We start from the raw sequence: 16,837 nt of genomic DNA on the forward strand, positions 1-16,837 counted from the left end.
CTAACAGGTTCGAGGGAGGTGAATGTCCTCCTGTTCCTGTCTAACAGGTTCAAGGGAGGTGAATGGTCTCCACCTGTTCCTGTCTAACAGGTTCGAGGGAGGTGAATGTCCTCCTGTTCCTGTCTAACAGGTTCGAGGGAGGTGAATGTCCTCCTGTTCCTGTCTAACAGGTTCGAGGGAGGTGAATGGTCTCCTCCTGTTCCTGTCTAACAGGTTTGAGGGAGGTGAATGTCCTCCTGTTCCTGTCTAACAGGTTCGAGGGAGGTGAATGTCCTCCTGTTCCTGTCTAACAGGTTTGAGGGAGGTGCATGTCCTCCTTGTCCTGTCTAACAGGTTCGAGGGAGGTGAATGGCCTCCTGTTCCTGTCTAACAGGTTCGAGGAGCTGAATGATTTTGTTGTGTTCCTGTATATTTCCAGAAAATTTTGCTATTGTTCTCGCTCCAGGTGGACTCTGAAAACATATCTCCAACCCCAGCTCTGGGGAAAAAACCTCGCACTGAAAGAAGGGAACCTCTCTCTGTAAGGATTGGCTCAAATTGTTCAAGGATAATGCAAGCTGCTCCGGCAGGCCAGGTTACAAAGCACAGTGAAGAGGACAGCGTGAAAGAGTTCACATTCAACTTCCAAAAGTGCTGCACCCAGCACGTAGCAAGAGGGAAGCTGGATGATAATTTATATTCTGTTCTGATGTCTTCTGAGGCATTCAAGGAAGAGCAAGGGAAAAATGAGGGGAAGATTTTCGATTTCATTGGGAAAAAAGAAGTTGAAGGTTCTGTTAATCTCGGAATGCCATGCAAATATCTTCCTGATAACGCGCATTTTGAAGTGATATTCTCTCGAGAAAACAATGAGTTGTACTATCGAGCTGACAGTTCATCAAGCACAAAGTGTGTTACATTCTATATCAGGAGCACTGGAAAATCAGCTGGCAACTATGGCACAGCACCGAAACCTATCATCAGGAGCGAGTCTCTGAGAAGAAGTGGACATGATCTGTGTGTTTACGCCTTTGCAGGCGAGACCATCCGGGAGGCTGTGTGTAAGGATGGGAGGTTCCTGCCTAAACTTGAGAAGCTTCAATGGAACCTGATGGAAGGGCAGAAATCTTGGCAGTCCACCCACACCGTGAATAAGCTCTACAATAAACACTTTGAACTTAAACTGAGCAGCAAAATATTCAAAGCAGGAAATAAGGCAGACAATACCAGTCCCAAGGAGAAACAGGCAGAGGAAAATGTGCCAGGAGAAGGGAACGATCTGCTCCGTGAGCTGGTCGAGCAGGTTGACCAAAGTTTGGGAAAACGTAAAGGCACGAAGAAAGGCATTGGAAAGAATTGGGACCTGCTCAAGGTAGAGTTTGGGAAGGTCACAAGTGATGGAGTTCTCATTACAGTCCATGAGATGCTGGTGCGATTGAGTGGGGCAGTTGGATTCATCAAATGGGATAACAACGGGATTAAAGGGGCTGCCTCTTGCTTCCACCTCGGTGGCGGCCGCATTCTGACATGTTATCACGTCGTGAAGATGATCGTTGGAGATGGGGCGCCTGAGAATGAGTGGGAGGCCATAATAGCGAAATCTACTCAGGTGACCTTCACCTACAAAGAGGACAATCCTACTGGTGGCTGGTATGAAGTTAAGCCATGGTTCAAAGTGTACAGCTCAGATCTTGACTATGCAGTGCTGAGACTAAGAGATGATCAGAGATCACAACTTCCACCAGCTGTGTCACCCACTGTAAACCCCCCACCCAGTAATGGAGTGGTCTACATTATAGGTCACCCTGATGGAGCTCGCAAATCCACCGACACTTGCATTGTCATCTCTCATGGTCAGAGAAACGTTGGATACTATGTGCAGGTTTTCACTAAGTACTCTTTCCAGGAAATCAAAAGTCCTGACAGGATTACCTACAACACCTGTTTCTTCCATGGTGCCTCTGGTTCTCCAGTGTTCGATTCCATTGGCCAACTTGTGGGAATGCACGCTGGAGGATATATGTATAAAATCGGCTCGAAGATGAACAGTGTGATTGAATTTGGTCTGGCCATTGCATCCATTGCAGCCCACATGGACAAACATCATCGAGAATTTGACAGGTCATTTTTCTTCACGAGTCAGAAGGAAACCCAGGACAAGCAGAACGTCCCAGCCAACGACCAGCAGGGGGTTCCAATGGATACTGAGTAAATGAATGCAACCAAACGAACTTAAAAATGGCAGTTTTTGAATTCCTACCCTTGTTACAGTGGTGCCTCCTTTGCCTCCATACTCAATTATTCCAAGGTTACCCTAGTTGGTCACCCTTACCTGCGTCTCTCTGTAAACTCATACAAAATATTCTAGTTTGTATGCTGACTTACACCAAATCCCACTCATTATTACCCCTTGGGCTCACTGACCTACTCCTGGTGCCGTAGCGATTCAGTTAAAAAACTCTTATCTGTGATTGTAAACCTTTCGATAGCCACCTCCAACCCGGGATTTTTACATTTCTCGAATTCTGGCCTCTTGCACGGCTCCTGATTTCCGTCACTCCGCCACTCGAGGGCTTGCTTCCAGGTGCCCAGATTTTAAGTTCTGCAATTTCTTCCCGGCTCCTTTCTGTTTCTCGACATATTTCATTACTCCTTTAAGATATTGCTTGGCCACATAGAATCATAATGGCTCAACGGTAGGCCATTCAGCCCATCGAATCACAGTCGCTGTCTGTGCGGAGTCTGCACGCCCTCCCCGTGTGTGCGTGGGTTTCCTCCCACAGTCCAAAGATGTGCAACAAAAAGTTAATCTGAGTAATGGTGCCCATGAAACGACCGGGTTGGTATAAAATCCCACGTGGTTCACTTCTGTACGTTAGAGAAGGGAATCTGACATACTTACCTGGCCTGGCCTACATTTGACTTCAGACACACAGCAATGCGGTTGGCTCTGAACTGGCCGGCCTATGGAAGGCCTCTCGATTGTATCAAACAGCTGCAGAAAAGTTGAAAAAGAATAAAACTGGACAGACTACCCGGTATTGACCTAGGCACCGGCGCAACCACCCCTTGTGACCCCGAAAAGTTCTGCTCACTAACAGCCAAGGACTTGTACCAAATCATACCTTATAGCCCAGACACCTTCATCACCATCCCTGGGTATGTCCTGTTGCACTAGACTACCCATTATAAGTATGTGGTGAGAGCAAGTGAGAGGCTAGGATGCCTCTGAGCCTGTCCACCATCTACAAGGCACAAGTCAGGAGTGTCAAGGATAAGCCTCTACTTGCCTGGATGAGCGCAGCTCCAACAACACTCGACTCCCTCCAGGGCAAAGCAGCCCCGCTTGATTGCACCTCACCCACTACCTTGAACATTCAGTCTCGCCACCACCAATGCACAATCGCAGCCCTGTGTATCATCTACTGTGGCAATTCAACAAGCTCCCTTCGCCAGCACCTTCGCAACTGGTGACGTCCACCAGCTAGAAGGGCAAGGGCAGCAGATATCTGGGAACCCCACCACCTGGGATTTCCCTTCAAGCCACTCGCCATCCTGACTTGGAAATATCCCTCTGTTCCTTCAGTGTCGATGGGGCAAAACCCTCGGAACTCACTCCCCAACAGCACTGTGGGTGTGCCATAGCACACAGACTGTAGCAGTTCAAGCATGTAACTCACCACCACCTTCTGAGGGCAATTAGGGTTGGGCAATTGAAATGCTGGCCGAGCCGGCAATATCCACATCCTGAGAAAGAATGCAAAAGAAAATGCTTTACTAACTACTCTCTCAATACATTCTGCACGTTTAGCGCACTGGGCTAAATCGCTGGCTTTGAAAGCAGACCAAGGCAGGCCAGCAGCACGGTTCAATTCCCTACCAGCCTCCCCGAACAGCCGCCGGAATGTGGCGACTAGGGGCTTTTCACAGTAACTTCATTTGAAGCCTACTTGTGACAATAAGCGATTTTCATTTCATTTCATTTGACAGAAAGAGACCACTCATCTCACCACACCTCCTTGAAACAAATATCCAATGAACCCCGCTCCCCTCCACATTCCCCATCGTCCTGTCAATCTTTCTCAACTCTGCTTCATTTGTCAATCATCTGAACTCTGTACCTTCTGCTTCCTGGTCTCCCTGCCAGTGGCAACGCTTTCCCCTTATTTACCCGATCAAAATATATTGACTCAATTAAATCCCTCCTTAGCTTTTCCTGTTGCAGAGAATAATCTCAGCTTCTCTGGTCCCTCCACATTTATTAAACCTGCCATCAAGCTGTCTAGATTTCAGTATTGCTGAAAAAAGAGACAGACTGTCAAAGATTTTCACTTTACACCCATCAGGACAGATGCAGGAATACAAAATTTCAAAGGGAATGACCATTTATACTACATAGAACATAGAACATAGAACATAGAACAATACAGCGCAGTACAGGCCCTTCGGCCCACGATGTTGCACCGAAACAAAAGCCATCTAACCTACACTATGCCATTATCATCCATATGTTTATCCAATAAACTTTTAAATGCCCTCAATGTTGGCGAGTTCACTACTGTAGCAGGTGGGGCATTCCACGGCCTCACTACTCTTTGTTCTGTGATCACGCGGCTAAAGGAAGCTAAGCACTCCCCCCCCCCCCCCCCCAGTGATCTTCAATGAACCCGTCATCTCCCATCAATATCTCAGGGGCAGCCATGGAACAGACTTTGACTGGGTCTGCCACATCAACACTGCGGTCACAAGAGTACAGTAGAGATTGCGGTATTCCACAGGGGAGGTTCATCGGCTGACTGCTCAAAACCTGTTCACCATCTGGAAGGCACGAATCAGGGATGTGATGGAACATTCTACACTTGTCGGAAGAACACAGCCACAACAAACGCCGCCCCGGATGCCGTCTACTTGATCACTGCCTCCTGCATCGCTGGACTCAATACACAAAGTTCTGACAATATGGACACACTTTAGAAACTGGCCAAGGTTGTTTCAGCAGCCCCTCTCTCCCCTGCACCCGAGAAGGACAAGAGCAGCAATATTGCGGGAACATCACCACCTCCAACTAACACCCCCCCCCCCCGCAACTTTAAAACGTGTTGCCTGTTCCTTCACTTTGGCTGGGTGAAGTCCCTGGAACTCATTCCCTCACAGCACTGTGGTTGTACCAACACCACATGGATGGCAGCGGTTGAAGAAGGCACCTCACCATCAACCTTCTCAAGAGATGGAGATTAGATACGGATCTTTCCAGTGACGCTCAAATTCATGGGGGGAGGAAAACTAACCTGCTTGTTAGTTCTGGATATAATGTTTTGAAGAATTTGTGAAATAACAATTAAGGAACTGAAATATTATAGATTTTTTAAAGAATATTAAAAGAGTGGGTAATCATGAACTGTTGTCTCATTTAAGAAGGGAGGAACAGTGTAGAGGAGCTTTACTCTGTATCTAACCCTGTGCTCTACCTGTCCTGGGAGTGTTTGATGGGGGCAGTTTAGAGGGAGCTTTACTCTGTATCTAACCCCGTGCTGTACCTGTCCTGGGAATGTTTGATGTGGACAGTGCAGAGGGAGCTTTACTCTGTATCTAACCCCGTGCTGTACCTGTCCTGGGAATGTTTGATGGGGACAGTGTAGAGAGGGCTTTACTCTGTATCTAACCCCGTGCTGTACCTGTCCTGGGAGTGTTTGATGGGACAGTGTAGCGGGAGCTTTACTCTGTATCTAACCCCGTGCTATACCTGTCCTGGGAGTGTTTGATGGGGACAGTGTAGAGAGGGCTTTACTCTGTATCTAACCCCGTGCTATACCTGTCCTGGGAGTGTTTGATGGGGACAGTGTAGCGGGAGCTTTACTCTGTATCTAACCCCGTGCTATACCTGTCCTGGGAGTGTTTGATGGGGACAGTGTAGAGAGGGCTTTACTCTGTATCTAACCCCGTGCTGTACCTGTCCTGGGAGTGTTTGATGGGGACAGTGTAGAGAGGGCTTTACTCTGTATCTAACCCCGTGCTGTACCTGTCCTGGGAGTGTTTGATGGGGACAGTGTAGCGGGAGCTTTACTCTGTATCTAACCCCGTGCTGTACCTGTCCTGGGAGTGTTTGATGGGGACAGTGTAGAGGGAGCTTTACTCTGTATCTAACCCCGTGCGGTACCTGTCCTGGGAGTGTTTGATGGGGACAGTGTAGCGGGAGCTTTACTCTGTATCTAACCCCGTGCTGTACCTGTCCTGGGAGTGTTTGATGGGGACAGTGTAGAGAGGGCTTTACTCTGTATCTAACCCCGTGCTGTACCTGTCCTGGGAGTGTTTGATGGTGACAGTGTAGAGGGAGCTTTACTCTGTATCTAACCCCGTGCTGTACCTGTCCTGGGAGTGTTTGATAGGGACAGTGTAGAGAGGGCTTTACTCTGTATCTAACCCCGTGCTGTACCTGTCCTGGGAGTGTTTGATGGGGACAGTGTAGAGGGAGCTTTACTCTGTATCTAACCCCATGCTGTACCTGTCCTGGGAGTGTTTGATGGGGACAGTGTAGAGAGGGCTTTACTCTGTATCTAACCCCGTGCTGTTCCTGCCCTGGGAGTGTTTGATGGGGACAGTGTAGAGGGAGCTTTACTCTGTATCTAACCCCGTGCTGTACCTGTCCTGGGAGTGTTTGATGGGGACAGTGTAGAGGGAGCTTTACTCTGTATCTAACCCCATGCTGTACCTGTCCTGGGAGTGTTTGATGGGGACAGTGTAGAGGGAGATTGGCTTTGTATCAAATCTGTAATTTGCTACTATTGCTTTGCATGATCATTTTTAATCCGATAGTTTGATAATTAGTTCACATGTCTGCACTTTGTATTAATAAAAGCTTTTCTGAATGAATAAAAGAACGTGCCATACAAAATGTCAAGTGCTTGCACAGTGCTTCGCAGTCAATATATTAGGGATGTTTCAGCAAATTTGCGCACAGCAAGCTCCCACAACATCAATATGAACATAACTAGATAATCTATGTTTAGTGATGCTGATTAATGGGGAAAAGTATCAGACCCAGGTCACGGAGTAGAACAGCCTGCTCTCTTTAAAATAATAGCCATGGGGGTTACGCCTTCCTCAGATGGAAGGCACGGTCTTGGCCTTATCTGGAAGACAACACATCCCACAGTGCTGGCACCAGAATGTGACCATGGGTCATGGTAATCTTGTGTTCCTTTTTTACAGACGTACCTTAGAGTAGATCAGAAAGTGACAATTTTGCTCTCTCAAAACCCCTTCATTTTTTTAAAGCCATCTATTAAATCTGTTAACCTGCTCTCCTCTATGGAGTTCAATTCCAGCATGGCCCGCAGTGTTTCTCCTGTTTCTGGGTCCCTTGTGTCTCACATCGACCACACACCCCGCTTTAACCCTCCCCCATGTATTTTCCCCCGCTTTCAAGATTCACCAATCAATTTACCAATCACAGCAAGTTCCTAGTTAAATGATAAAGCCCATTGTTGTCATCCATTTACAAATATCGTCCAATAAAATATATATGCGACACGGGTCATTAATAAAAAGAGCAGCCTAGATATACTTTTCCGGTATAAAATATAATACTGTGTTAGCTTGCGTGTGCCCCATAGGTGTTCCCACTGTGACCATTAAACAAACCTGAGTACAAATTTTAATTGACCAGCACCATGCAATATTGTTAATTTGACAGGAAAATATCTCATTTAGCTATTTGTAACACTGTGTAGGCAATAACACTGATTTTAGTGACTGCCTCGGCCCTCATTGACATGTTCAGAACATTGCATGGTAACAGTAAATTCATAAATTTGGGGAAACATTCAATACCTGGAACTCAGATAAATTGGACAGGATCTTTCCAATTCTGTGGAAGACTTTGTCCTGCTGGGGTGCACAATATTCTCCAATATAATGATTTCATAGAAGGGGTGTAAGTGGATTCTCTTTCACCAGTAATCTCACATGGTAGAATGGTCAAATGACTCCTGAGTAACAGAGTAGAATGATTGAAGAACAAAGGTTTTCACTGGCAGTGAGAAGCGTTGGAGCCCTCGGGTGTGTCTGTGCAACACAACTTTTGCAAAGCTAGAGGACTTAGATAAAATGGTTCACAGTTGTAAGTGTGTTTTCTCGATCAATAAGTCTAAAGAGACCGATTACTGCTTCCCACTGAAATATATTTTCAATATCTACGATTCAACACAATTTAATCAAAATGTTTCAATACCTCATCAACTCATAAAAGCATTGAGACAGAGTAGGTTAACAGGTAATTAGATGAAGGGGTAAGACTGAAGTCGATGGAAAAGAATATTGAGAATCGTGCAGTGTAAAACAGGTTACTGATTCATCCTGAGAGTATTCTGGATTCTTGTCCTACCCATGTCACCCCACAAAGTCTGCTCACAATAAGCTTTCATTAGCAATAAATTAAACAGAACTGCAATCATTATCCTGTTATATCCTGTTCACAAGTTATGAATGAGAAAGGCAAGTTCATATTATCCATCCCAGAATAACACCCCCAACTTCCCCAATACCCCCATTCCAATCTCCCCATCTAATGGCACTTAAACCCCCTCTAACCTCCCCAATCCCCCCCCCCCTCAACCAATCCCCAGACCCTCAACCAACCTTCTTCCACACCTCAACTAACCTCCCCAAGCCCCCCTCCAATCTCCCTCCGACCACCCTCAAAAACGAACTCCGACTTTCTCACAACCTGCCCCAACCTTCTCATCACCAAAGTTCCCGCAACGCCCCCAACCCAACCTCTAAACCCCTCCAATCTCCATTCTTTATCCTCGACTCCCCCTCCTACACCCTCCCCAGCTAAGCCCTCAAACCTCCCCACACCCTCTCCCCCAAACGCCCTTCATCATCCTTAAAAACCCTCTTCCAGGGAGCTGACTTACTCTTTGTCATCCATGAACACTTCCGGTTGCTTTGGCACCTTTGGGCACCTTTGCGGTTTTCTGGTGGGCTTTTGAAAACACTAAATCAGAAGAATGCGGCAGGCTAGCAGTCAGAAGCACTGTGGCGGTTCAGGAAAACAGACCCGACACTCACCGAGATCGACTTCAAATATATTGGAACTCCACGGAACTCAACTCTTGCTGAATCGGGCTTTTCGGCGTGCTCAGTGTGGACGAGAAACTCTGCTTCCGGCGGCACAGTGGTTAGCACTGCTTCCTCAGAGCGCCACGGACCCGGGTTCGATCCTGGCCCCGGGTCACTGTCCATGGGGAGTTTGCGCATGCTCCCCCCTGTCTGCGCGGTTCTCACCCCTGTGGTGACATGCATCACTGTAAAGACACAAGGGGTTAATGTAAATACATGTAGACTAGCTAGACACTAGAGGGAGCACTAGAGACATGACACACAGACACTCAACCAATAGAACAGTGAGATAGGACACGACCAATGGGCAGTCACAATACACACAGAGGTGACACGACCACAGGGGGGCATTACACCAACCCATATATAAAGGACACCACACACATGTCTTCCTCTTTCCAGTGGAGACAGTCAGTGAGTAGAGACACAGGGTTGATTCAATATTACACCCAACACGTGGATTGCAGCAACTGGTTAGTCAGTCTGAGTAGCTTTAGAAGGATTAACAGTAGTGGCGAACCCAAATAGAAGTGTAAATAGTTTAATAAACGTGTTGAAGTTACCTCCACGTCTGAACCTTCCTTTGTCAAGTGCACCACAAGGAAGCCGTTTTTGCTACGCCGAGAGCATATCAAGACAACCCCCACAACCCAGGGGAGGTTGATTGGCCAGATTAAATTGCCCCTTAATTGGAAAAATTTAAAAAGAAACTCGACAGCCAGCACTGAGCCCGGGCTAGCCTCGCCCCAGGGCCCTCAGTGTTGAAGTTCCCTCTCCCAGGCCATGTCACCACCTAGTTGCACACTCTCTCCGCAATGCAGGGATAGGGAGACTACATTTCCAGGTCAGTGCATCGGGCTTGAGGGCGTCAACATGAAATATTCTTTTAAAGTCTCCCACGTGGCTTTCTTTGGCCACTGGGACACTGATGCTGATTCCTTGAGGCTCCTGACCATTCCAGCACGATTGGAGCCCTGACGACAGGACATGCTCTTTTCAACGTATTTGATCTAAACGACTTAAAATCAAATTGCTGCTCCTGAATAAGCTGCCCGAAAACTGCTTCCAAATACTCGACTGCCCAACTCGGGCGCGGAACAGGTTTGCGGGAGGCTGACGGTGCAGAAGGAGGCCATTCAGCCCGTCGAGTCTTTGCTGGCTCGCCACGAAAGCGACTGCAAATTGTTTCCTCTTCAGCTGCTTGCCCAATTCCGCTTCGAGAGCCGCGGCTCAATGTGCCTCCCCGGTCCGCTGGGTCTGCCAACTGCGCGATCTGGCGTATTCCTGGAGGCGTCATCACCAGACCTGCCCCCCCCCCCCTCGCACGCGTAGCCCCACCGGGAGACGCTCGGCTCTGAGCCGCACGCCTCGTTTTCCCACTTTTCCATTTGATGGAGCGGAATGTTGCAAGAGAATGACAGAAGGTCCATCTTTTTTAACGTGCTCTGGGGGGGTTGCACCCAGCAACGACCTGGGGATTGACCTCCAACCCCTGGTGGCTCCAGGTCAATGCTGGAGGGTTGGCAATTCCACTCGTAATAGAGGTTTATTCCCCCCCCCCCGCCCCCTCGCGTTACTCTGTCACTGTCCCGTCAGAATTCTTCATAATTCAAAAGCACTTTCCAGGAAAAATAGGCACGTGGAAACGTGGGGAGCAACTTTAACACACGAACTCCAGGCGTCGACGTGCAGCCCGAGCCAAAAGCCCAGGGTTTCGCGAAGGTTGCAGCAAGAAGGCTGCCCGTCGATCTCGCATCAAGAAGCAAAGACGTGCCCGCAGACGTTCGCGCAGCGTCAGTCTCTTGTGGTCAAGGCGCGGAAAACGAGTCCACAAAATGGCGGCGGGGCAGCCGCGCGGAGCGGGCCACCATCCAACCTATCAGCGCAAGCAGAGAGCGGAAGGACCGCCTCCCGTCACATCGGGCGGCAATCGCTGAAGCCGGCATATGAAACCACCCCCCCCCCCCCCCACCCCCGGAATGCTCGTCTAAAACAGCCGCCAGCGGCAGTTAGCGCACGTGCGCGGGGCGCGGAGCGGTTCCAATCCAAACCGCCACTGGGCAGGTGCCCGAGGGGACTCAAGGCGGCGGGTGCTTCACCATGGGAACGATCCTGTCAGTCAAATGCGCAGGGTTAGCCCCCTGCCCCCTCTCCCCCCCCCCAACTCCCCCCCGCCCCCCGCAAAGCACGCCCTCAAAACTGACCCTCACACACTGCAGCACTCCCTCAGTACTGACCCTCACACACTGCAGCACTCCCTCAGTACTGACCCTCAGACAGTGCAGCACTCCCTCAGTACTGACCCTCTGACAGTGCAGCACTCCCTCAGTACTGACCCTCTGACAGTGCAGCACTCCCTCAGTACTGACTCTCTGACAGTGCAGCACTCCCTCAGGACTGACCCTGACAGTGCAGCACTCCCTCAGCACTGACCCTCTGACAGTGCAGCATTCCCTCAGTACTGACCCTCTGACAGTGCAGCACTCCCTCAGTACTGACCCTCTGACAGTGCAGTTCTCCCTCAGTACTGACCCTCTGACAGTGCAGCACTCCCTCAGTACTGACCCTCTGACAGTGCAGCACTCCCTCAGTACTGACCCTCTGACAGTGCAGCACTCCCTCAGTACTGACCCTCTGACAGTGCAGTTCTCCCTCAGTACTGACCCTCTGACAGTGCAGCACTCCCTCAGTACTGACCCTCTGACAGTGCAGCACTCCCTCAGTACTGACCCTCTGACAGTGCAGCACTCCCTCAGTACTGACCCTCTGACAGTGCAGCACTCCCTCAGTACTGACCCTCTGACAGTGCAGCACTCCCTCAGTATTGACCCTCTGACAGTGCAGCACTCCCTCAGTACTGACCATCTGACAATGCAGTACTCCCTCAGTACTGACCCTCTGACAGTGCAGCACTCCCTCAGTACTGACCCTCTGACAGTGCAGCACTCCCTCAGTACTGACCCTCTGACAGTGCAGCACTCCCTCAGTACTGACCCTCTGACAGTGCAGCACTCCCTCAGTACTGACCCTCTGACAGTGCAGCACTCCCTCAGTACTGACCCTCTGACAGTGCAGCACTCCCTCAGTACTGATCCTCTGACAGTGCAGCACTCCCTCAGTACTGACTCTCACACAGTGCAGCACCCCCTTAGTACTGACCCTCTGACAGTGCAGCACTCCCTCAGTACTGACCCTCTGACAGTGCAGCACACCCTCAGTCCTGACCCTCTGACAGTGCAGCACTCCCACAGTACTGGCCCTCTGACAGTGCAGCACTCCCTCAGTACTGACCCTCTGACAGTGCAGCACTCCCTCAGTACTGACCCTCTGACAGTGCAGCACTCCCTCAGTACTGACCCTCGGACAGTGCAGCACCCCCTCAGTACTAACCCTCTGACAGTGCAGCACTCCTTCAGTACTGACCCTCTGACAGTGCAGCACACCTTCAGTACTGACCCTCTGACAGTGCAGCACTCCCGCAGTACTGGCCCTCTGACAGTGCAGCACTCCCTCAGTACTGACCCTCTGACAGTGCAGCACTCCCTCAGTACTGACCCTCTGACAGTGCAGCACTCCCTCAGTACTGACCCTCACACAGTGCAGCACCCCCTCAGAACTAACCCTCTGACAGTGTAGCACTCCCTCAGTACTGACCCTCTGACAGTGCAGCACACCCTCAGTACTGTCCCTCTGACAGTGCAGCACACCCTCAGCACTGACCCTCTGACAGTGCAGCACTCCCGCAGTACTGGCCCTCTGACAGTGCAGCACTCACTCAGTACTGACCCTCTGACAGTGCAGCACTCCCTCAGTACTGACCCTCTGACAGTGCAGCACACCCTCAGCACTGACCCTCTGACAGTGCAGCACTCCCGCAGTACTGGCCCTCTGACAGTGCAGCACTCCCGCAGTACTGGCCCTCTGACAGTGCAGGACTCCTTCAGTACTGACCCTCTGACAGTGCAGGACTCCTTCAGTACTGACCCTCTGACAGTGCAGCACTCCCTCAGTACTGACCCTCTGACAGTGCAGCACTCCCTCAGTACTGACCCTCTGACAGTGCAGCACTCCCTCAGTACTGACCCTCTGACAGTGCAGCACTCCCTCAGTACTGACCCTCTGACAGTGCAGCACTCCCTCAGTAATGACCCTCTGACAGTGCAGCACTCCCTCAGTACTGACCCTCTGACAGTGCAGCACTCCCTCAGTACTGACCCTCTGACAGTGCAGCACTCCCTCAGTACTGATCCTCTGACAGTGCAACTCTCCCTCAATACTGACCCTCTGACAGTGCAGCACTCCCTCAGTACTGACCCTCTGACAGTGCAGCATTCCCGCAGTACTGGCCCTCTGACAGTGCAGCACACCCTCAGCACTGACCCTCTGACAGTGCAGCACTCCCGCAGTACTGACTCTCTGACAGTGCAGCATTCCCTCAGTACTGACCCTCTGACAGTGCAGCATTCTCTCAGTACTGACCCTCTGACAGTGCAGCACTCCCTCAGTACTGACCCTCTGATAGTGCAGCTCTCCCTCAGTACTGACCCTCTGACAGTGCAGCACACCCTCAGCACTGACCCTCTGACAGTGCAGCACTCCCGCAGTACTGGCCCTCTGACAGTGCAGCACTCCCTCAGTACTGGCCCTCTGACAGTGCAGCACTCCCTCAGTACTGACCCTCTGACAGTGCAGCAGTCCCTCAGTACTGACTCTCTGACAGTGCAGCAGTCCCTCAGTACTGACTCTCTGACAGTGCAGCACTCCCTCAGTACTGACCCTCTGACAGTGCAGCAGTCCCTCAGTACTGACCCTCTGACAGTGCAGCAGTCCCTCAGTACTGGCCCTCTGACAGTGCAGCACTCCCTTAGTACTGACCCTCTGACAGTGCAGCACTCCCTCAGTACTGACCCTCTGACAGTGCAGCACTCCCTCAGTACTGACCCTCTGACAGTGCAGCACTCCCTCAGTACTGACCCTCTGACAGTGCAGCACTCCCTCAGTACTGACACTCTGACAGTGCAGCACTCCCTCAGTACTGATCCTCTGAAAGTGCAACTCTCCCTCAATACTGACCCTCTGACAGTGCAGCACTCCCTCAGTACTGACCCTCTGACAGTGCAGCATTCCCTCAGTACTGACCCTCTGACAGTGCTGCACTCCCTCAGTACTGACCCTCTGATAGTGCAGCTCTCCCTCAGTACTGACCCTCTGACAGTGCAGCACGCCCTCTGTACTGACTCTCTGACAGTGCAGCACTCCCTCAGTACTGACCCTCTGACAGTGCAGCACTCCCTCAGTACTGGCCCTCTGACAGTGCAGCACTCCCTCAGTACTGACCCTCTGACAGTGCAGCACTCCCGCAGTACTGGCCCTCTGACAGTGCAGCACTCCCTCAGTACTGACCCTCTGACAGTGCTGCACTCCCTCTGTATTGGCCCCTCTGACAGTTCTGCGCTCCCTCAGTACTGACCCCACTGACAGTGCTGCACTCCCTCAGTATTGACCGCTCTGACAGTGCAGCACTCCCTCAGTACTGACCCTCTGACAGTGCAGCACGCCCTCTGTACTGACTCTCTCACAGTGCAGCACTCCCTCAGTACTGAGCCTCTGACAGAGCAGCACTTCCTCAATACTGTCCCGCTGACAGTGCAGCACTCCCTCAGTACTGACCCTCTGACAGTGCAGCACTCCCTCAGTACTGACCCTCTGACAGTGCAGCACTCCCTCAGTACTGACCCACTGGCAGTGCAGCATTCCCTCAGTACTGACCCTCTGACAGTGCAGCTCTCCCTCAGTACTGACCCTCTGACAGTGCAGCATTCCCTCAGTACTGACCCTCTGACAGTGCAGCACTCCCTCAGTACTGACCCTCTGACAGTGCAGCATTCCCTCAGTACTGACCCTCTGACAGTGCAGCACTTCCTCAGTACTGACCCTCTGACAGTGCAGCACTCCCTCAGTACTGACCCTCTGACAGTGCAGCACTCCCTCAGTACTGACCCTCTGACAGTGCAGCACTTCCTCAATAGTGACTCTCTGACAGTGCAGCATCCCTCAGTACTGACACTCTGACAGTGCAGCTCTCCCTCAGTACTGACCCTCTGACAGTGCAGCACTTCCTCAATAGTGACCCTCTGACAGTGCAGCATCCCTCAGTACTGACCCTCTGTAAGGTTTTCGGGCAATTCGGCCCTTTTTGGACTGCCCAAGGATAAAACCCAGAGACTGTAAACTGGACACTTTTCAGCCAAGGGAACGTAACCAAATTTCCCAGCAGGCTTGGTCCGCTGAGCTGAGTAGGGGCATAGGTATTTACAAACCCCCCCAGGAGCTACAAGGAAGAAGGAGCCAGACAACTAGATGAGATTAAAACACAGACAAAGGGGCACGGGAATACACAGGGGGCCTGCCTGCAAGCAGGACAATGGGATGGTCATAGCCCCATGCAGATGTAAATGACTTGGCCTCCACCAGAGCAGAATCCAATTAACACCCCATCAACATAGCAAGGTGAGAATAGCAGCCATCTCCGGAGCAGCTGGAAGACTTTGAAAATCTTCACAAGAGAGCTTAACCTTGTTATCCCAAAAAGCAGACTGTCTGGGCTCAGTATATTGCGCTGGAAAAGCCCCTTGAAGATAAACGGTAGAAAAAACCAAGTTGGAGGCGGACCTGGGGGAGGTACTCCAATCCTGACAGAAGCCACCGGCAGGAACTCACTGGGTGGAGGGGGCGGAGTCGGCGCCAAATTCAAATCGCGGCAGGTCTGCCTGGCTGGAAGGAGCGGACCTGCGAGGAAAACCCGGAAGCGAACAGCTCTGACCGGCTCAAAGGGGGCGGGACCAGCGGGAACTTTAAACTTGGACCGATACAACGCAAAGGGGGAGGAAAACCCGGAAGTCGACAGCTCTGACCGGCTCAAAGGGGGCGGAACCAGCGGGAACTTTAAACCTTACCAATTCAATGCAAAGGGGGCTGGCCGAACACAGGAAAAGGCCAGGTAAAACGGATATAAAAGGGGCTGTGTTTCGATTGAGGGTCTCTTGGCTTGACCTCTCCACCTTTGACTTGACCTCCTGCAGCCTGTGACTGTAAGTACCCTGCAGCAGCTTGCGAAACTCCCTTGACCTTGATAGTGGTTGAGGCTCTGGGGAAGGGGACTTGATTTGTGTTTTGTGCCATTGCTAAAACTGTGTAACAATAAGATTTTACGTTGTGTCCGTTATAGTACTTTCTGAATAGACTTAGTTTGTGTTAGAGTTTAAGATTTTATTATAATTTCTTCTGTTTGATGATTTTGACCTGGGTTTTGCAATAAACCTTGATTTGCTGATAATTGGAGTCGTTTAAATTCTTCAATCTCTCACCAGCGATCTCTGACCAAGTCATTGTTAAGATATTCCTCACCTATTCCGGGTTCGAGAATCTAGGGTCATCTTGAACGATTCACTCAGGACAGGCTGCTGGTTAGGTAATAAACAGCAGTGTCCTATTCTCTCTCTTGGGAAAGCTACTCCAGCGAAGTAGAAACCGGGTGGGTGTTGCACCACCGGCAAGAGAGAGAATCACCTGGGCATTGGTGGGGGTCTGGATATCTGTGTGATATAAGCCTCAGGCTTCCGGTTAGGGATAAACGGCAGGCTTGATTCAGTGCTCTCTTCCGTGGAGGTGTCCCAGTGCGGCATCCCCTGGCCTCTGAAGTTTCAGTGCCAGCTGGAGAGAGACACACACAGAT

The 16,837-nt window shown here is 50.7% G+C and overlaps 1 protein-coding gene across 1 annotated transcript in view; it reads left to right on the forward strand.

Annotated features, from left to right (window-relative positions):
• LOC140410139 (serine protease FAM111A-like) overlaps positions 1-6,871 on the forward strand; it is a 79,946-nt gene extending 73,075 nt beyond the window's left edge. Inside the window, exon 3 of the mRNA XM_072498092.1 lies at positions 446-6,871. Coding sequence (XP_072354193.1) covers positions 446-2,191 — 1,746 coding nt within the window. The 3' untranslated portion in view covers positions 2,192-6,871. The remainder of the gene's footprint in view (positions 1-445) is intronic.
• Positions 6,872-16,837: the final 9,966 nt, after the last annotated feature.

This window comes from Scyliorhinus torazame, chromosome 4 (assembly GCF_047496885.1).
Source record: "Scyliorhinus torazame isolate Kashiwa2021f chromosome 4, sScyTor2.1, whole genome shotgun sequence".
In the NCBI taxonomy this organism is placed as follows: domain Eukaryota; kingdom Metazoa; phylum Chordata; class Chondrichthyes; order Carcharhiniformes; family Scyliorhinidae; genus Scyliorhinus; species Scyliorhinus torazame.